General features: G+C 35.3%; 5 protein-coding genes across 6 annotated transcripts in view; 3 read left to right on the top strand and 2 right to left on the bottom strand.

Moving 5' to 3' along the window:
- The window catches only part of LOC126761066 (capon-like protein), a 324,975-nt gene extending 314,423 nt beyond the window's left edge, over nucleotides 1–10,552 (bottom strand). For both annotated transcript variants that reach the window (XM_050476992.1, XM_050476991.1), the window contains exon 1: nucleotides 9,089–10,552. The gene's annotated coding sequence lies outside the window, so the exon portion shown is untranslated. The remainder of the gene's footprint in view (nucleotides 1–9,088) is intronic.
- Nucleotides 10,553–11,535: 983 nt separating this feature from the next.
- On the top strand, nucleotides 11,536–12,964 carry LOC126761084 (40S ribosomal protein S9). Its single transcript, XM_050477013.1, has 4 exons — nucleotides 11,536–11,630; nucleotides 11,822–12,067; nucleotides 12,242–12,428; nucleotides 12,708–12,964. The coding sequence occupies exons 2-4, from the start codon at nucleotides 11,845–11,847 to the stop codon at nucleotides 12,883–12,885; spliced, it is 588 nt and encodes a 195-aa protein (XP_050332970.1). The 5' UTR covers nucleotides 11,536–11,630; nucleotides 11,822–11,844; the 3' UTR covers nucleotides 12,886–12,964.
- A 1,213-nt stretch (nucleotides 12,965–14,177) lies between these two features.
- LOC126761075 (uncharacterized) lies at nucleotides 14,178–15,935 on the top strand. Its single transcript, XM_050477002.1, has 4 exons — nucleotides 14,178–14,531; nucleotides 14,596–14,785; nucleotides 14,857–15,213; nucleotides 15,270–15,935. The coding sequence occupies exons 1-4, from the start codon at nucleotides 14,518–14,520 to the stop codon at nucleotides 15,801–15,803; spliced, it is 1,095 nt and encodes a 364-aa protein (XP_050332959.1). The 5' UTR covers nucleotides 14,178–14,517; the 3' UTR covers nucleotides 15,804–15,935.
- On the bottom strand, nucleotides 15,833–17,366 carry LOC126761077 (putative nuclease HARBI1). Its single transcript, XM_050477006.1, has 4 exons — nucleotides 17,170–17,366; nucleotides 16,667–17,105; nucleotides 16,454–16,598; nucleotides 15,833–16,381 (listed from the first exon to the last, which is right to left on the bottom strand). The coding sequence occupies exons 1-4, from the start codon at nucleotides 17,274–17,276 to the stop codon at nucleotides 15,984–15,986; spliced, it is 1,089 nt and encodes a 362-aa protein (XP_050332963.1). The 5' UTR covers nucleotides 17,277–17,366; the 3' UTR covers nucleotides 15,833–15,983.
- Nucleotides 17,367–17,624: 258 nt separating this feature from the next.
- On the top strand, nucleotides 17,625–20,021 carry LOC126761079 (leucine-rich repeat-containing protein 59). Its single transcript, XM_050477008.1, has 4 exons — nucleotides 17,625–17,937; nucleotides 18,366–18,425; nucleotides 18,591–18,857; nucleotides 18,913–20,021. The coding sequence occupies exons 1-4, from the start codon at nucleotides 17,833–17,835 to the stop codon at nucleotides 19,435–19,437; spliced, it is 957 nt and encodes a 318-aa protein (XP_050332965.1). The 5' UTR covers nucleotides 17,625–17,832; the 3' UTR covers nucleotides 19,438–20,021.
- The last annotated feature ends 499 nt before the right edge of the window (nucleotides 20,022–20,520 follow it).

Below are 20,520 nucleotides of genomic sequence, written 5' to 3'. Positions count from 1 at the left end.
CGTCAGATAACAATTTCCCATACCTAACGCTCAAAAATCTGAAAACCTTACCGAAACTCTAATTCTTAAAATCTGAAAATATATTCCGTGGTTTCCGTTGAATCGCGATCTCTACTCCAATTCTTATACCACCACTCCACGAAGGAGGAAACACACCCTGCCAACTTTTTTTTGAAAAAAGATACCTACTCGTACAAAAAACCTGCCAACTGATAGAAACAGCACAACACAGCAAGACGGACACTGTGTAGAACGCCACAAAGAACTCGGTGAGGCCGAGAGTGATGCGCGCCAACCGACTGATTGAATTGGTAACCACAAAAATGGACGCATCTACGCTGCGCTATTTTTAAATAAGAAAATAAAAGCGGAACGCAACACAAAACACAAAAAACTTTAGAACATTTTCAAACGAAAACAACAACAACAACTAGAATATAACAAAAACAAACAGAAAACATTAAGCGCTAAGAAGCACCCATAATGAACGCGCATGTGAAGAGCAAAGCAACAAAAAGCGGTGGAATGAGCAGCGGACAGAGCAAATGCCGCCAACAACAACAATAGCAACAACAACAACAACCTGCACGAAACGGACAAAGTCATGTTGTTGAACTGAAGAATCATTTGGAGCAAAGCAACGGCGATAAATAAGCGAACGTGAGGTGGAAGATTTATTATACATACAAAACGCTAGATATACATATGTATATGTACATATGTAAGTGTATATAGTTGTATGTGTGTATGCAAAAGTGATTAGTTAACTTTTCAAATGTTACCGGCAAAAGTCGACCTTGAATCATTGAAGCTACACCGCATACTTATTGAGTGGCATCTATGGGCTTTTGGCAAAATTTGACGTGGGTCTTCTTCTTTTTTTCCGACAGCTAATGGTTATAACTGCTGATTAGTTATTGGGTATCGCCATAATTTGTACATTCATAATAATAGATCTAACACTAGTCGCTGATATTGATCATATACTGCGTCTTCTACATAGCTATACGAGTATGTATGTATGTTTGTTTGTCTGTTTGTAATGGCGATGCTAAGCTTTATTTATATTATACAGCCATTTCGCACAGCACTCATCTTCACCACATTTACTGCAATCGAATTAATGATCACCTGCCCGACAGCTGTGCCTTTACAGTGTGCGACAGATGAATACATAGTTCATTTGTAAGTCAGAACAATTTTTTTTGTATTTTTTTTTTTTTGAAGTGGCAGTATATTTACAATATTAAATAAGAAAATCTGCATTTACTATATTTATACTCTCGCAACAAAGTTGCTAAGGAGAGTATTATAGTTTTGTTCACATAACGGTTGTTTGTAAGTCCTAAAACTAAAAGAGTCAGATATAGGGTTACATATACCAAAGTGATCAGGGTGACGAGTAGAGTTGAAATCCGGATGTCTGTCTGTCCGTCCGTCTGTCCGTCCGTCCGTGCAAGCTGTAACTTGAGTAAAAATTGAGATATCATGATGAAACTTGGTACACGTATTTCTTGGCTCCATAAGAAGGTTAAGTTCGAAGATGGGCAAAATCGGCTCACTGCCACGCCCACAAAATGGCGAAAACCGAAAACCTATAAAGTGTCATAACTAAGCCATAAATAAAGATATTAAAGTGAAATTTGGCACAAAGGATCGCATTAGGGAGAGGCATATTTGAACGTAATTTTTTTGGAAAAGTGGGCGTGGCCCCGCCCCCTACTAAGTTTTTTGTACATATCTCGGAAACTACTATAGCTATGTCAACCAAACTCTACAGAGTCGTTTCCTTCAGGCATTTCCATATACAGTTCAAAAATGGAAGAAATCGGATAATAACCACGCCCACCTCCCATACAAAGGTTATGTTGAAAATCACTAAAAGTGCGTTAACCGACAAACGAAAAACGTCAGAAACACTAAATTTTACGGAAGAAATGGCAGAAGGAAGCTGCACCCAGGCTTTTTTTAAAAATTGAAAATGGGCGTGGCGTCGCCCACTTATGGACCAAAAACAATGAAATTTGGTATATATATCTCAGGAACTGCTAATCTAATTAATTTACATATGTATATGTAAAACATTTACAGCAAAAAACTTTAAAAAAATATGAAAAATATATAAATGACGGATAATGAAATCTCGATTATCACTTTATCATGCGGGAGTATAAAATGTTCGGTGACACCCGAACTTAGCCCTTCCTTACTTGTTTTTTTATATAATTTAATAGGCCGTGCTTCATTTGAAAAATTTTGATTCTCTTGATTCCGTAGTCACTCTTCAAGCGGACCTCCAAAAAATGGTGTCTGATGATGGATAAGACTTTTCTGTTTAAAATTATCTCAAAATTATCCAAAAACAAAAAAAAAGTGTTATTACTTAAGACGAAAGCCGGTAATGATCGAAGGACTAGTCAAAATTTTGATTTCCAACAAAAGGATGGACTCCCAGGAAAAGTAATTATTTTTTTGAAAAAAATCAATTTTTGTAAAAAATTACATTCAAAGTGGCTTAAATAATTATTATCAAAAATCTTATTCTTTCGATAATTCCATAACAAATATGTCTAAGAAGATCGTCTAAAATTTTCAAGCCGATCGAGTCCGCTGTTTCGAAGGCTTTTCCTCCCAACTCTGAAAACGGTATTTCCAAAAAAAGCGTTTAAAATTGTAGAAGCCGATTACACGAGTGAAAAATTTCTTGAAAATACACTCTTACCTACGAAGCTATTTGCCGGATCAACTTCAAATCTTGAGGGAATATTTTCAAATATACAAGTATGTAACTCCATAACTACCTACTTTCTCTGGAAAAGAAAGTTCAAAAACTGATAGAATTTTTTCAAATATGTCAACTCAGTTTGGATAAAATTTGATCCCCAGCTGGACACTGGGTCAGTATTTACGAGTACATCGATTTATTGGTGCTTAATACCGACTTTTAGAACATACTATTACCGAATTTCTAGAAACTTCGAGACAATATCAAATTTCTGAAGCGATCTGCAGGCGTTATAGTATTGAGTCGTTATCGATAACAGAATAAGAGTCTTCAGACAAATAGAATTATGATTAAAGTGCGATTTTCTATCCCAAAAATTAACAGTTCAGGCATACATAGTTTCTGAAGGTACAATAGCCTTTCATAAATAAACCTGTAGCTAAGCCAATTTCGCTCATTGTATATAGTAAATGATGTATCCATAAAAACAATTGGCAATATCCAACTGTATACATTAACGAATCAATGACGTCGAGCTCATAAATGCCCTGCGGTGAGAAACTGAGCTTGTGGAACAGTTTTATGTGTTTATTTACGTGTAATTTTTCTTAAGTTTTTAAATATATTATAATGACTTTTCTACGTTTAGTCTGAAAAAAATAGTTTTTGAAATTTTAAGAAATTTTTAAAGAAAGATAGTAAAATCGCTTTTTATTTACAAAAAATAAATATGAAATAAAATAAGTGTATATTAGGTTAGGTGAGGTTATACTGCCCGCCTGTTACGCTATACATAAACCTGCTGGTCCTTAATAAAGCCAGATGGAGGTTCTGTTTAATTTGAGGTTAAGTATTCGTCATACATGACATCAACGCTTTTTGTCAACTTTAAGAATTTGTCGAAGTTGATACTTCGTTCAGTCCTTTAAACTGCGAAGCTCCTTGAGATTTAAGACGAATTTTAGATAGTGCTGGACAGAGACATTAAAAGTGTTCCCACGTCTCTCTCATGCCTACTTCTCTGCACTTTCTGCATGTATCTTTATTACTTATGCCCATCCGGCTTGAATGTGATGCCAGTAAGCCAACAACTTCCCGGCAGTCCTTTTAAGATCGTGTGAGTAATACAAGAGTTTTCTCACGGGAGTCTTGCGCATGATCTTGGCGACACACATGCATGTATTTAAGTCATTCCGTCTCGCTCTGATCCGTCTGACAGCCCTTTCGGAGATTTCATTGTACAAGGTGCGTTCCAAAGTAAACAGGACTTTTTGAATCTAGCGCCCCCCTGGTGGCGCCATCAATATGTCGGCTGGTGCATTAGAATCTGCTATCTTTATCGATTGTCCGATGAGAATTTCATGACTTTTCATTTCATCGATTGAAAGTGAAGTTATTGCGTTTTAAGTGTCAGTATGTGCGAAAATGAGCTTCGAACAAAGAGCCAACATTAAATTTAGTTTTAAAATTGGTAAAACTTTTACCGAAACGTTTCAATTGATAAAAAGTTCATGGCGAGAATTACCTATCCCGTAGCAGAGTGCACGAGTGGTTTCAACGTTTTCAAAGTGGTCGTGAGGTCGTGAGGACATAAATGATGATCAACATGTGAGCCAATCAAAATCCGTGATCACCGGAAATTCCATCGTGAATTCATCAAAAATCAGCCAAAATCATCATTGAAATTCATGGAAATGGAGTTGAACATCTCCAAAACATCGATTTATCGCATTTTGACCGAACATTTGGGCTTACGAAAGGTGTGTGCACGGTTTGTTCCGCACAAATTGACTGACGACCAAAAATTTCTCAGAATCCAACATTCGATCGACTTTTGTGACCGATTATTTGACAATAATCACTTGTTAACCATTAACCACTCCCCGTATTCACCTGATATGGCACCGTGCGACTTCTTCCTTTTCGGAAAAATTCATTTGCCCATGAAAGGAAAGCCTTATGCAGACGTAGAGGCCGCCGGCATACTGGCGGGCATACCGGCCAACGAGCTAAAACTCTCGTTTGACATGCTTTGAACCGTGCGAAAACCTGCATTGAAGCAGAAGGAGATTATTTTGAATAAAATAAATTGGTTTTGCCGAAAAAGCCATGTGACCTTCTTTTAAGTTCTGTTTACTTTGAAAGGAACGTTCCTTGTAGTCCCTAAGTTTTTGTGATATCCAACTGAAATTTTGCATACTTTTTTACTCCCCAAGAAGCCCAGAAGCGTATAGCTGTCATGCAAACTTATCGAACAAAATCAAGGCTTTCTTGTATGGAACACTTTTTTGATTGAGGAGATATCTTCACGAAATTTTACATAGAATATTTTCCAAGGCAACTCTAAAATCTCTGAACAAATTTTTGAAATCAGACCATTATAGGAACAAAATCCGTACAAGCAGAACGATCAAAATCAAGATAATAATATTTTTATACTCTTTTGTGCTCTAAGAAATAAACCTGTGAAGGATATGAAAGCTTCGATGCCGCCGAAATTTGTTTTTTTGTGTTTTTTTTTGTTTGTAAAACTGTCTGCACCTAATTTGAATTTGTTTAAGAATCCTCTTTTACTAAAATTCTACCCTCGCCGCTCTAATCTTCTTCAACATTTAATAATTCATCAAAAATGTTAAAAAAAAATTTCAAAAAATTAAAAATATTGAGCGTGGTAAATCTACAGCCTCCACAGGAATGCCTGCTGCTCTACGCATGTCATAAAAGCTTCGCGCGCACACACATACATATGTACATACACAAGTACTTATAAATAAATATCTAGACAGCAACTTGTTTCCACATGCAACGCAATCGCCTTGTGAGCCTGTTTTTCATTTCTTTTTTAGCATTTTTTCACTTTTTTTTACTTCGAAAATGCAGCTGCTTGCAATCAGTGCGCTTCACTATTATTTAGCTGTGCATACAGCGGCTTATAGTATATACTGTTATATGGTGCACATGTGTTGCGTCGAAGCTTTTACGATGCCTCGCTGCCAGCTATGTGTACACGCTTGATGAAAATGAAAAACATGAAATTATTCTTTTTCTACATATTGCATTATCATAATATTTAGTCTTTGAGCGGTGTGCTGATGCATTTGTTTCTGGCATCACCTACGAACTGCACTGCCACTACTTCTGCGAGGCAAATTTATGTACTCGTATTTATATTATGTGTTTTTGTGTGTATGTATGTGTGAGTGTGAGTGCGTGTGTGTTTGATATTAAGCAATAGTAAGTCTTCGGAAGTCAGAAATCTCGGGAAAACACTCGCAGTCGAGACAATATTTTGCGTTGGCGTACTAAATGATGTATCGCAGGAGAGCTGGATTGCGAATGTGCACACACACATACACTTATACATATGTAGATATGTATAGACATGCAGTTTTGTAGTACAAAGCGATTTATAGCAGTAAATTCGCACCTGTGTATTTGTAAACAAACACATAAATGTGGTACAAGTAGATATATTTATAAGCATGCAACACACAAACACATACATACATACACACATATACATATATCGAGTATTTTTGTAGAATGTAGAACGCCATTACGCCTGATGTCATCGAAATCAAGCAGACATACATCTTACATACAATCACACACACACAGTCACTTAACCATCACGTAAGCGACTTTTGAGCGGATGCGTCTCGTTTCGCCGACCGGCGACTTTCATTTTCATAGTCTATTACAAAATAATGCATTTTCCTACTTTTATGTGCATTCCTTCAGTTAATATGCAACTTGTTATGTTTATTATTATTTGTTTTTTCCTTAATTTGTTTATTATAGTTGTTGCAAAAAGTAATAAAAAATCTAAAAAAAATGTAGCTTTGACTATGCTTGGTGATAAACACACACAAATATTTTTGATTTTGGCATTTATATGCTTTTTTCAACACATCACTTTCGGCATTCGTCTGCCAGTTCTGGTTTATTAATGAATTGGTGGTCGCTCAGCCGTGGCGATAGCATTTTTGGCGCCAAACCGCCCACAGAAATATATGAAAATTCCGAAAATTAAGTAATAAAGTATATTCTATAGAGCTTTTCCTATGGAAGAGTTAAGAAAATTGGCTCAAAAAAATACTAAATCGTTATATATTATTGCAGAAAGGTAATTAGTGGATTATTTCGGAAACTTGAGTAAATTCAAGAGTGCGTTAGTGGATATACTTAGGTATATGAACGATATTTAAAAGTGCAATTTTGAAACAAATTTTTTCTTTCACACTTTTCATATTTCAATATACAAAATACAAATACACAATACAATTTTTTTTTGTTTTTTAGCGCCATCGAAGATCGTGTGTTACTCAAAAAAATTTTTTTTTCTACAAAAATATTACTGTTTTCAGAACTATGATTTGAGACCATATTCCTGAATTTTGTCTGACATTATCATCATCTAGGATAGGTGCATAAGTGGTTACACGGGTTCCACGGTTTCAAAAAATCGATTTTTTTATTGTTTAAACGTCTAAGCTGATCCGGGTAATCATTTTGGAGAGACCGTCCGGAAAAAATTCGCTCTCGAGGTCAGCTATATAGCGGGTTTTTCAATAGCGACACTACAAAAGTAGACCGATAGGGACAGCAAACGCCGCCATATTTTTGCACGCTTTTTTGACATTTCTCCTCAGTAAGATTTGCCATTTCACCATGGGAAAATACACGATCCAACAACGAGTCGAAATTATTAAAATTTACTACTGAGATTCGCAGTCAGTGGTCTTAACTTTAAGTCCTTTGAGATCAACAATTGAGTGTTCAGTGGAAAATTTTGAATCCACTTTGAACGTCCAGTGAAGCAAAGAAGTGCCCGTAGTGTCGAGAAAATAGGTGCCGTTGGCGCAGCAATTGAGGAAAACCTAAATCAGTCTCTCACAAGTCGTTCTCAAGCATTGGACATCTCTGTGATGTCGTTGTGGCAAATTTTGTGAAAAGATTTGAAAAACCATCTTTAGCGATGAGGCTCATTTCTGGCTGAAAGGCTACATCAATAAGCAAAATATGCGTTATTGGTCCAAAAATTGGTCCAAAAATTACGGTTTGGTGCGGTTTACAGGCCGGCAGCGTCATTAGGCCGTACTTAATCCATGCTGATCAATAGCGACACATTACTGTGAATGAGAATCGCTCAATGATAACCAAATATTTTTGGCCCGAATTGGATGACATGGACTTGGACAATATCTGGTTCGAACAAGACGGCGCCACAAGAGAAATAATTTACAAATTTTTTAACGAATTATTATTTTTTAATTACAACTATTAAAAGCAAAATTAATTTTCACAAAAATTTGCATTTTTTTGTTTTTGATAAAAAATAGTTTTTACTTTTTTCCTTCGTATATCCAGTTTATGGCCTATTATTTCTGTTTACTTCAGATGATCCTATAAGAAGTATTGCTGTCAATGCAGACCCACCTTTTTTCCGAGGTACTGCCGAAAATGACGTCGGCATAGTCAAGTTTTAAATATTTTTCTTTGAAAATTTCACAAAATCTTTGTGAAAGATTTATCTTTAGAATTGATCATAATTGATCAGAAAGTTTAGCCTCCACAACGGAACATGAAATCGGGGCTAAATTTGTAAGTTTGCTTGTTCATTTTACAGAACTGTCGATATCGGATCACTATCGGTTCTAGTGCCATACAATCTGAACAATCAAAACCAAAAAAAAATTCTCTATGGAAAACTCCAGAATATTTATTTTTGTTTGCTTTCCTTTTTAATTATTTATTTTAATATTGCGAGAGAGAGAGAAAGAAAATATACGTAAGTAACACTCGTGTTCTCTAAAAACTATGAAAATTTATTTATTTTTTTATTAAAATAATTTTTTTTCTTTAACCTGGGATGCTTGTTTGATATAACCCATATTACATGGATCTCCTAATAATAATCTGTGGATCACTTTGAAAAAGTCTAAAAGCCACTTAAAGTCTTACCACAGGCGAGTGTATTAGCATCTTTTTTGGTTTTTCGAGTAATAATATTCGATATTAAATCAGTAAAAAATAAAAGAAACAAATTTTAGTAAACAAAAAAAGCAGCAATCGCCAGAAAAGGCTTGAGAAAGGGTATGGTAAACACCAAACAAACAATGCGACTTTCGTTTTCACAATAACACAATACAAAATTAATACAGATCACAATACAATATCAAGCCGTTCCAACACAAAATTGGATTTTTAAACTTTTTATGTTTTTATAAACGTTTTACAACGCGAAATCGACTTTCGTTTAATTAGTATTGCATAATTTTGGCCGAGTTATTGCCATAAACATTAGCACAAGTGTATACAAAGTATGGACACATGTTTGTATGTATGTACATATGTACCTACCTGATTTAAATATCGCACATACGGTCTGCGTTGGTTTTCAATAATTTTTGACGTTTCTGGTATGCGATTGGAAACTCGTTCGCTTGGCTAAATCATACACATACACACGCAGCCGGCATTTTTTTAATTTGCATACTTTTTTCTACACACACACACGGCGATTTTGTTTTTTCACTTTGTTTTTATTTTTGTTGTTGGCATACGTGTTGTTTTTTAAGCTGTTTTGCGCTGGGCCGTTTATCTCTTTATTCGCTCACCTCTCGTGGTTTCTTTTAAATTAACTGCCAATTCTTGGAAATGTGAGACACAACGACCAGAAACTGAGGGGTGAGTGGACGCCAAAAACTTTTGTTTTAAATTTCTGCTTTTTTACATTTGTATTTTATTTTGATTTTGAGGTTTTTGATTTTTTGTAATTTATTTAAATTTTAAGGTTTTTTGATATATTTTTTAATTTGTTGATTTTATTTTTTGTTTCTTTATGCTTGTATTTTTTTTGCTTTTTAATTTTTTTTAACTTTGTTATTGGTTTTTTTTTTATTTATTTATACTTGAATTTTCTTTCACTTAAAAATATTAAATTTATTATTTTTTTCTTTAATAATTTGTTCACTTTGCGTTGTTTGACAAGATTTGTCGCAAATTACCGCAACCACAATTGCTGCCGCTGCCAATTTGTGTTTATACTGTTTAAACCACAACACTGATCTTATGAATGAAACCGGAAATTATAACTTTTTTTAATGTAATATTTTTTTTTATTATTCGCAGAAGCCAATCTTTTTTAGCGTCCACACAAAACTTCCAAGCAACAATCCACAAAAGACTCTCGCACGACGGGCGTTTAAAAATGCCAAACGTGCCCACAAAGCGGCGGCGGCTGGTGTTCTAGTATGGCGTCTTCACTTTCGTTCTTTAACTAGAACCGGAACGCCAACAACACGACTGTCGACTAACCACTCTGTTTGCGCTTGCAACGCGTCAAGAACTTGCAGCACTTGCAACTAGATTTAGTACAAAACGCACACTACACAGAACAAAGCAAGTACTAAAGCGCACACACACACACAATTACATGCACACTTGTTTATATTTATATATTTAGCACAAAATAAGAATGCGCCTTCTTCGTGCTGGCAAACACATAAAAGAAGATGACACTCGCACGTAATTTGTGATTTTTATTTTATTTTTTTTCCAACTATTTTCTGTTGTTCTAAATGTGTAAATAACAAAACACAGCTGACGGCACTTTGACAACTGCAAGTTATTGCATGTTTAAACGCGTTTCGCTATTGTTGATGCAATAATGCAATTAAAAACAAACACACAATGCTTTTCGGCAAAATTTTCGATTTGCTTTGGCTATAACGGCGCGCGTTTGATTCGTAATTATTCAATTCGTTTGCTACTACTCGAATGAGCGAGCGATAAAGCTTTCACACAGGCGGAGAGTTCCAGCTGGTATGGCCACCGAACAACAACTGGCGCAGCAAACAGCCACTGTTGGTGCTGTCGCTAGCGCTGGCACTGCTCCGCACGACGGCGCTGCTGCAGCGGCTGTTGGCAATTGTTGTTTCTAGCTTTGGTTGTGGCCGCAGCGCCAATTGCTGGCTAGATGGCTGTTGCCTCATGCAGCCACCGGCAGCTGTTTTGGCCATTCGTTTGCCGTACGTTCGTATGGCCACCCCCGCAGCGCCACCGTCGCCCCCATCATTGTTGTTGTTGTCTCTACTGTTGCTTGGCACAGTGCACTGGGTGACCCGCAGCTGTGTGGGACTATAGGAAGCACTTGAAGAAACTGTTTTGTGAAACCCGTTTCCGCATACAAATTGCATTGACTAAAGACAAATTCTACGTCACGGTAAGAATTGTGTCTGCTGCGTCACTCTGTGTTGAAAGCCGAGTGTGAAAGTATCTCTGAGATATTAGTTTTTCTCTCGCGACGCTTTGAATTGGTCCAATCAGAATGCTTGAAAGCAACGTGCTAAGCGCTGCTACCGTTGCTTCGGTTCTCTGTTTTGAATTTTGGTTTCCGTTCACAGTGTTGCCGAGTGACGTTTGGAATAAAATATATTATTTATATGAAAACTTAGTTTTGTATGTAGATAAAATATACATATATGTATTCACAAAAAACAACTAAAAAGAATTAAATTTTCAAGCATGCTTGAACGCTACCCCAAATGAACTTTTGACATATCACTAATTTGTAGCGGGGCTCACATCGTTTTTCTCAACAACATTTCATAATTAAATAAACTGAAGTTAGAACCAATTAACACAAAGTATGTGAATTCCTTTTATATAGCAAAAAAAACGTCTTAAAATTGCCAATTTTGTGTAGAAATTTGAATACATACACTTTTGTATCGTTCAACCCACCCTGTGTACAAAACTAGGGTTCTCTATTACAGAAAACTCTACTACCACATTCCAAAATCCACTTCCCACATTTCGTGCTGTCAAATTGACAGCCCGTTCAACGAATTTCCTGAACTCACATAATTCGTTCTTTCATTTTTCAATCGTTGAGCCGAATGTACGTGAAAATTGTAACACTTCTAATTTGTTAAAAATTATTGCTTATGTATAATTATAGCATGAAATATTAATTTTATAAAGAAATAAAATGCCGAACATTATAGTGAATGGCAAATTTTTAGCACCATTTTAAAGATGTTGGCGATAAATTGTGATTTTGTAACTAACTTGAGATTTCTACAATTTTAGCACTCGGTTAAAGAAGTGGAAAGATGGTCAACGGACGCATACCGTCTGTCTTCTCGAAGACATATGTGACACCACGTCGCCCTTATGAAAAGGCACGTTTAGATCAGGAGTTGAAAATCATTGGTGAATATGGTTTGCGCAACAAGCGTGAGGTCTGGCGTGTCAAGTACGCTTTGGCTAAAATCCGTAAAGCTGCTCGTGAGCTGTTGACTCTCGATGAGAAAGACGAGAAGAGATTGTTCCAAGGTAATTTAAACCTTAATATGAGCCAACTAATTGTTTGTGATGATTTTCGCAGATTTGACACCTCTTGTCTGAAAAAAAGTTTGACGATAAACTTAATTAACTGAAAAGTTTTTGTTCTACTTCTAATTTTGTAAATAATAAGCAAGTCTAAATAATGTGAAATTTGTTTTGCAGGTAACGCTTTGTTGCGTCGTTTGGTACGTATTGGTGTGTTGGATGAATCCCGCATGAAGCTCGATTACGTGTTGGGTTTGAAAATTGAAGATTTCTTGGAGCGTCGCTTGCAAACTCAAGTCTTCAAATTGGGTTTGGCCAAGTCCATACATCATGCTCGCGTTCTCATCCGTCAAAGACACATTCGGTAAATATCTGCGATAGTATGCAACTGTGGATTTGAGAATTTGTACAAAATATGTTCAGTAAGACCACTTGGGAGTCGAACAGCATAGTCTGCACCGGCTCTCAACGTCTTTTCAAAATAAGTTTGCTTTATAAAAAAAAAAAACTTGTAAAAGTTTGCGCAAACTATGAAACGCGTAAGTTACAAAAACTGAACAGCTTTATATATTTCAGCATATAATTTGTGTTTGTTCGAGAATTGCAATTATTAATGGCATGTTTTTTTTCGTTCCTTCTACAGCGTTCGCAGACAAGTGGTAAACATTCCATCGTTTGTCGTGCGTTTGGACTCGCAGAAGCACATTGATTTCTCACTGAAATCGCCCTTCGGTGGTGGCCGTCCAGGTCGCGTGAAGAGGAAGAACATGAAGAAGAACCAAGGAGGCAGCGGTGCTGCTGCTGAAGAAGAGGAAGATTAAACTATTTTTTATTAAATTACACAAATTGTGTATGACAACATTTAATAAATAATGTTTCTCTTACTTTGAAAAAAAAAAAGATTTTTGCTTTATTTCTTATATTTTATTTGGAACTTAAATACAAAATACAATTGCTTGAGCTCTGATATTCATATGGAAATTAATGTAAAAGAAAATTTAGGGAGAAGCCACAAATTTTAAATTCAGGATGATTAAATTATTTAGTAATATTAAAAAAAGTCAATTCATAAGAATATTTCAAAACAAAAAAATTTAATTAAAAATTAAAAACTTCATAAAGTATTTTAGAACATTTCTAAGATATTAAATATGTATATGGTATTTAAAGTTAGAAACTCGCAAAATATTTTAGGCTGTTAGGTAGACCGGTTCTTGTAGCGGCAGAAAACAAAACTGAGGAACTGGCGTGATGACAGTCCTCCGCGTCATTATTTGGTAGCTAGAACGGACGATTTGCATTTACAAAAGTAACGAATACGTGCACATTCAATGGCGCCATCCTTCCACAAGAATGGCATCCATTAATATCGGGATAGGGCGGCACTCCTACCTACCTACCTACGTTCAGGTGCAGGTGTGATCGACAAATAAGCTGGTTTAAAAGCTTCGGTGTTTCCCCTTGGTATGATTTTTCCTAGAGATAGCGCTAGTCCCCTGATATTTTGCCTGAAGTATTCCTTTTCCTAGGTTGATTAGCCACCTCTTCCGATACAGGTTGGGAAGCTTTTACTTGCTTCGGTTTACGTCGAGTAGAACCAGATTTGGTTCCTTGTAGCGCTGCCATTTGGTTTTAAGTCTTTATTATTGTTGGGACTCATTGCGCTGATTTGGATTTGTAATACTTCAATAAAAACTACTTCCAATCGAGAATATGGAATATATAATATGGAATGTTAGCGTCGTAGATATTATGTATAAAATGGCGACTGGCGTTGTTGTTGCTGTAACAACAGGAAACATTTCGGAAATAATTTCTAGGAATAATGACGAGTTGAAATTCCTTGGCCGGATAAAAATCCAAGATCGTTCCGGTTACTTAGACCCTGTAGTGCGAACGAATGTCGTCTCAGTTATCTGTGGCAAGTTACCATTAGTCATTCATAATATATATTTCGATATAAGGTTATCTAGAGGCAACTATACTAATACATGTATATAAACTATATCTAGTATACTGAAACATTATGGGTATAATAGTTTCAAGTGATGTGGTAAGACTATTCTAATTTTATAAAAAGAAAAACGTATCCAGTTTTATACAGTGGCAACACTTACCTACCCTATCACGTAAAGCGTTTACTTCAGCGTCGTGGCATACAATTCCATTAATTTAATTTTTCTAATAAAATATGGAACCTATGTTATAAAATGGAAATAAAAAGACAAGAATACTATTAAACATTTTCAAAAAACACTCCTTTTGTGAATCTATACTAGCGCGAGTATAGTTGTTGTCAAACGTATACTATAATAAATATTACAAAGGTATATTGTGCAAGGTAGCCAAAGTCAACTGAGTCGCCAGTCGCCAGTCGCCATTTTATATACATATATGTATACCAACATTTCAATATAGTTTGCGTTGTTGAGTGAAGCCGTTGTGTCGGAGAGATGGCGGAAAATTCGTAAGTATAAATAAAATATGAAGTTACAAGAATAAATATCTAATAAATGATATTTATTTCAAAGATTACTTAAAATAACAAACGGAAAACAGTTCGAGCGGTTAGTGCATTTGATGCAGAAAAATCCTCAAATTGCCCGAAGAGCGCGAATATATGGACAAAGCAAGCTGCAAGTAGAGGAACAGTGGAACAAAATTGCGGACGAGCTTAACAACTTTGGGCCACCACGTAGGACAGGCAAAGAATGGCAGAGGGTAATATTTAAAAAGATATACAAAATTGTTTTGCACTTTATAGATTTGTATACATATGTACATATTCGCAGGTATGGATTAACTATAAGGCAAAAACCAAGAAAAAAATTTGTGATGAACATTTTCAACAATATCCCTTAACCAAACTGGAACAAACGGTGGCCGGCCTACTACAAGCAGAGTTTGGCGATGGTTTTGGTGCCGTATCTGATGAACTGCCATCAGCATCAAATTCATTCAGCAGCGCCATGAAGGAACCAACGAAGGATCAATACACTTTATTATTGAGAGAGATCGAAAAGAAGCCAGAATTAGGTAAACACACACCAGCATTTGGTCCACCACGCAATCAAGAGGATTGGGAAAGAATTGCAAAAAAACTTAATGCTATAGGACCACCGGAACGTAGCATACGTGAATGGAAAAAAGTAATTTATTGAAGAAGACATACACACACTCTTTCAATAACCAATTTTTAATTTAGATTTTCCGTAGTTTAAAATTAAATACAAAAAAGAAGATGGAAGAAAATGAAGAAGCGGGTTGCGTCAAGCATATACTAACGGAAACTGAAAAGGCAATGGGGAAGGTTCTTGAACTCATCGAAGCTGCAAAACCGATTGGTGAAACATTTGGTGTACCTGCAGACAAATCATTGCCAATGGTTACTATCCCCAAAATGTCGCCACCTTTAGCCACCGCTTTGTCCGATGGGGAATCTGTAGAAGCAGAACCTATGTCACCATCCACAAATTGCACGACTGGCGCTCGTAAGCGAAAATACGGCGATCATAGTAGTTTTCTATTTCGTCGTCAATTACAACACCAAGTACAATACATGAAAATATCAAAAGAAATGATAGAAATAATGGACAGACAGAGTGTATCACTACAGAAACTAACAACTGCTGTCGAGAGACAAGAAGAGTTAATGGAGAGACAATTGAAGTTGCTGGAAAGACAAACTGTAGCTATTGAACGTCAGGCTGCTGCTATGGAAAGAATGGCGGAGTTATAAGAGTTGTATGACTTTATAAGGACTAAAAGTATTTTTCACTTTGAAAAGAGTTTTTATTTTTTAATAGGTGTTAAGTAATATTATTTATAAAAGTTAACATAATACAAGTTTTGAGATTACCAAAATACATAATATTTAGTCTTTTTTTTTTAACTTATTAACATCATTTTCACTTTATGGTCAATCTTTGGAATTTTTCAAACTTTTAGCTAATTTTTTTCTTATTTTTAAAGTTTCCTCCGTTGCATGGATATCGCTTTCAAACTCTGTGCTACTATAACAATTGTCATTCTTTAAATTCATAGCTATTGTCTTACCGAATTCCAAATTATCTTTATAAAATATACACGCATTATGAATTGCACAACAAACATTAATTATTTTAGTTGCTTTCTCCGGCAGATAATATACCGCTTTGCCATCCGCTATACAACGGAATCTATTCTTAATAGTGTTGAAACATTTTTCTATGAATTTCTGTGCTTTAAGCAGTTTCTCGTTGTAAATAGTTTCATAAGTCTCAGTGGGATTATGATACGGTGTCATCAAATACGGTTGTAGTGGCAGGTTAGAATCGCCTGTTTACAAATATAAAATGTTATTGAATCTTGTCTGCATACATTAGTATACGATAATCAAACAGTTGTCACCTATAATCCAGAAATTTCGTTTTCCGGCATCATACAACGATTTCAAATACGCATTTGCACCACTTTGAAGCCAAACGAATTCATCATCATTTTTACCCGGCGTTCTTGCATCCACATATCGCACCACCAAGTTTGCATCACAAATCTGTTATTATATTTTCACAAGCTTTATGTAAAGTTTATGTTATTATATTGTATTGTCTTATAGTTTACCATTAGCGTATTTATACTAAACGATCCTTTTTTATTCTGGTATAGATGTCTTACTTCAACTGTGGGACGCTTTATTGGTATGTGGGTGCAATCAGCAGAACCAATTATATTAGGTACTTCAGTGCTTCTGTAAAATGCTTGTTTAGTTTCAGATTCCTCCTTTGCATTCATTTCTAAACATATCCACTTGCCGCAAAATGAATCTTCAAAAATTTCCAAACACTCGCCCACGATTTTTGAAGTCATGCCTTGTGATACACAAGTATATGAATTTGTGCCAACATTCTTTTGATATTTCCCAGCAAGAGCACGGAAGAAACAAGCTAATTTGGTCATTTCTGGTATAGATGTGCATCGGAACTTTTTTTCCATTTTGGGAGCTATTTCTAATAAAATATTCTTAAAAACCTCTTTACTCACGCGAAATTGGTTGACAAATCTGTAGAAATATAACGAATTTTGTTAAGGCTTAAAAGAAAATTAGAAGTGAATAAATGACATACTCCTTATTTGGTAAATCCAGCACATTTGTGTTATCCCTTAAACGTCTACGTATAACACGCGGTTCTTCCTCCAAATCAAAGGAGTGTGCGTTAAAAAACATAAACATTTTATTAGAGAACTTTTCTCTGCAATCTAAATTATTTTACTACAACAAAAAACAAAAACAAAATATTTGTTTACTTCGCGTGACAGTGTTACCACTAAGTCAAAAATGTTCACGTCAACAAAAAAGTTAATACTTTGTGATACGTAACTGCATATAATTGTTAACTTAACACGTTTATATTCATAAATAAGATAATTAAATTTGTCCCCACTCTTACGAACTTGTATAATATTTACATTTACTTAAGTAGTATTCGTTTGAAAATGGTTAACAATATTTGAGTTAAAATAAATATTTTCCAATAGCAATCAGGCATCACACAAATGATAGCACAAGTGGTAGCGCTGCCGGCCCGCTGTGACATAAACAACACCAAATCCTTGACCTTAAACTTTATAAGCTGCTACTGCTTGAGAAAACCACGTCAATATATTTGGATTTGTTGATAAAAATTGTATTGCAAATCAAAATTATTCTGCAGAAGGCAGCTGGAAAAAGCGTGCTTATTAAAGTTTGCAATTATTATTTAAAATAATAGAAATAAGCAACAAACAAAATGCCGAAAGCTGAGAAAGTGAAAGTAAATGTTAAGGAAAGGGTCGACGATAATGTTTGTGATTTGAGCTTGAGTGGAATTAACGAGATACCGGTGCGAGAGATAGTAAGTACATAATAATTATAATTGCAACTAATCATTTGCAAGTTGCATTACGAGAAATATGTATTAAATTCCAATTATGGTACATGTAATGAATGTAAAAAGGCTGGTTGAAAAATCTATGCGATACTTGAAAAAATTTCACTTTCATATTGAACCCCACACCTTTCCAAGCATATACACATCAAGTTAGTATGTAGTTGTCTGGTTATATATGCCCAGTTCATAGATGCACCCTTATCGCAACGAATCGTTTTCCATTCAACCATAGGGGTGTTTTCAAAGTGAATTGCTACTGCTTGTTGGCATAACAGTTGGTTTTGTGTGCCTTTTTGTATCCTTGTGTGCTATATTTTTTTACAACTTGCAGATGGAGTGTGAGATCTGCTTTGTGTTGAATAAAGTATAAACTTTTCACTTTTTCTTTTCAGGCTTCTTTTAAGCGGGTTACTGTGTTGGACTTGTCGAGCAATTGTATCACTTCATTGGGAGTATGTTGATGTTGATAGATTTTTTTTTCAATGCCAAAAAATATTTGATGTTTTGTTATTTTATTTTTGTTTGCAATTCAACAGTTATATGAAATAACTGGTTATATGCAAAATTTTAATTATTTTCCATTATACGGCTAATAATGAATGCTATTTACATTTTAGAAAAGTTTCATCACGCTAACACGTCTCGTCAAAGTAGACTTAAGTAAAAACCAAATACGTTATTTACCCGAGGAATTTGGTTTACTACGCAATTTGCGACATTTGGACTTGTACGATAATAAATTGGAGCATCTGCCACTAAGTTTTGGCAATTTAACAAATTTACGATATTTGGATTTGAAAGGCAACCCCTTAACGCCAGCACTAGCTAAAGTGGTTGGCTTCTGTCTCACCACCAAAGAATGTCAGGATTCAGCTAGAAATACCGTAAGCCTTCAATTACCTACAATAACTTTTAATAATACTATGCTTCATATTACAGGTGAAATTTTTGAATCGCATGCAAGCCGAAGCGGAAAAGGCTAAAGAGCAGTACAAACTCGAAGCGCTAACGATCGCTACTGCTCCAACTGAGGATATTGGCGTCGAAGAGAAACCGCTTGAAAATGCAAAATCAAAAAAATCAACTGCTAAGAAAGCTAAGTCGAAATCAAAGAAATCAAACACAAACAACAATAACAATGATATTAGCACTGAAGTGAAAATTGCACCAACAAATGCCAACAGCAAGGCTACGAAATCCAAAAAGCATGGAAACGGTGCGGCGAAAAAGTCCATAACCAAATCGAGCACAGCACTCACAACTGTTTTCACATTCTTCATACTGCTGGCCATTAATGTCGTGGTCATTTACATGATTATGTTCAAGAATCCCGAGATAGCCGATCGTTTGGTAGAGTTTATACCACATCAATACCGCGATTGGATACTGACTAAAACGGAAATTTTCCGTCTTCGTGTCACCGACTGGATTTCGGAATTTCGCACACCGCCACAGGAACACTGACGGTTCATTTATTTGAAGCCGTAGGTTGTGTGACGCGCTTCAAATAAAACGCCAAGAATTGAAGAGTTGGAGCATTTTTACACATAAAAACAAAAATCAAAATTGCTTGGAGCATTTCGTATAATAAACACCAGTCAAGCAATGAATAAGGCATATACACGCGCCTTGCAGTTGAGAGGTTTAACTGGCAACCACAACGCGTGCAACCAAAGAGCATTCTAAATACCAAGTGGAAATAAAAAAAAAACATGAAATAACTAAGAATAATAATATTGAAAATGTCGTATAAACAACAAGTGAGAGATTATGAATTGGAGTGGAAAGCAACCCGCGAAAAGCTTTCAATAACAAATTAGTTTAGGCTTTTTCACTGCCAGAAGAGGAGCGGAGAGTGGCCGTATAATTAATTTTCATTATTATGAGTATATATATATTAAGTCAAGCACTTCACATCACAACAACACACAATAACTCAAACGCACTGGCAGTTGCATATTTATATTAATTACATTAACGTAACTGTTTTCTGAGAAGCTGCAGCCTACAAACAAGCAAACATACATACAATAACTATATAACAACAACTATGATATTACAATAGAATTTACAAAATAAACTTCAATAGTTCCACATGATTAACAAAAGAAACTACTACTATTACAACTACAACTATGTACACTCACACAGCAATACTATGCAATAGACTAAATGCCATAGCTAACATACATACATAAATGTATAAAGTTGCAATTTAATTCAATTACAAATTTCACACAAGCAAAGCTGTCACAATTTCTCTGGGCAAATTATTACATTTTTATATAGATTCCATAGCCATGAAAGGAGTTCTCAAAGAACTCCGCACATACACTCACACATACATAGCTTTTTTGAAATTATGTTAACTTGTTGTTTGATTGTAATTAAGTTATTTCACATTTTATGCTATTTATACATATACATATATACAATATAATTTAATACATACATACATACATACATAGTTATAAATATATTTAGCAATTTTATTGCTTTCGATTGCATTAAATTAGTATCTTTTTCATGATAATAACGCATTTATAG

Source organism: Bactrocera neohumeralis, chromosome 6 (genome assembly GCF_024586455.1).
Source record: "Bactrocera neohumeralis isolate Rockhampton chromosome 6, APGP_CSIRO_Bneo_wtdbg2-racon-allhic-juicebox.fasta_v2, whole genome shotgun sequence".
NCBI lineage: Eukaryota > Metazoa > Arthropoda > Insecta > Diptera > Tephritidae > Bactrocera > Bactrocera neohumeralis.
This window is presented reverse-complemented; position numbering and strand designations above follow the sequence as displayed.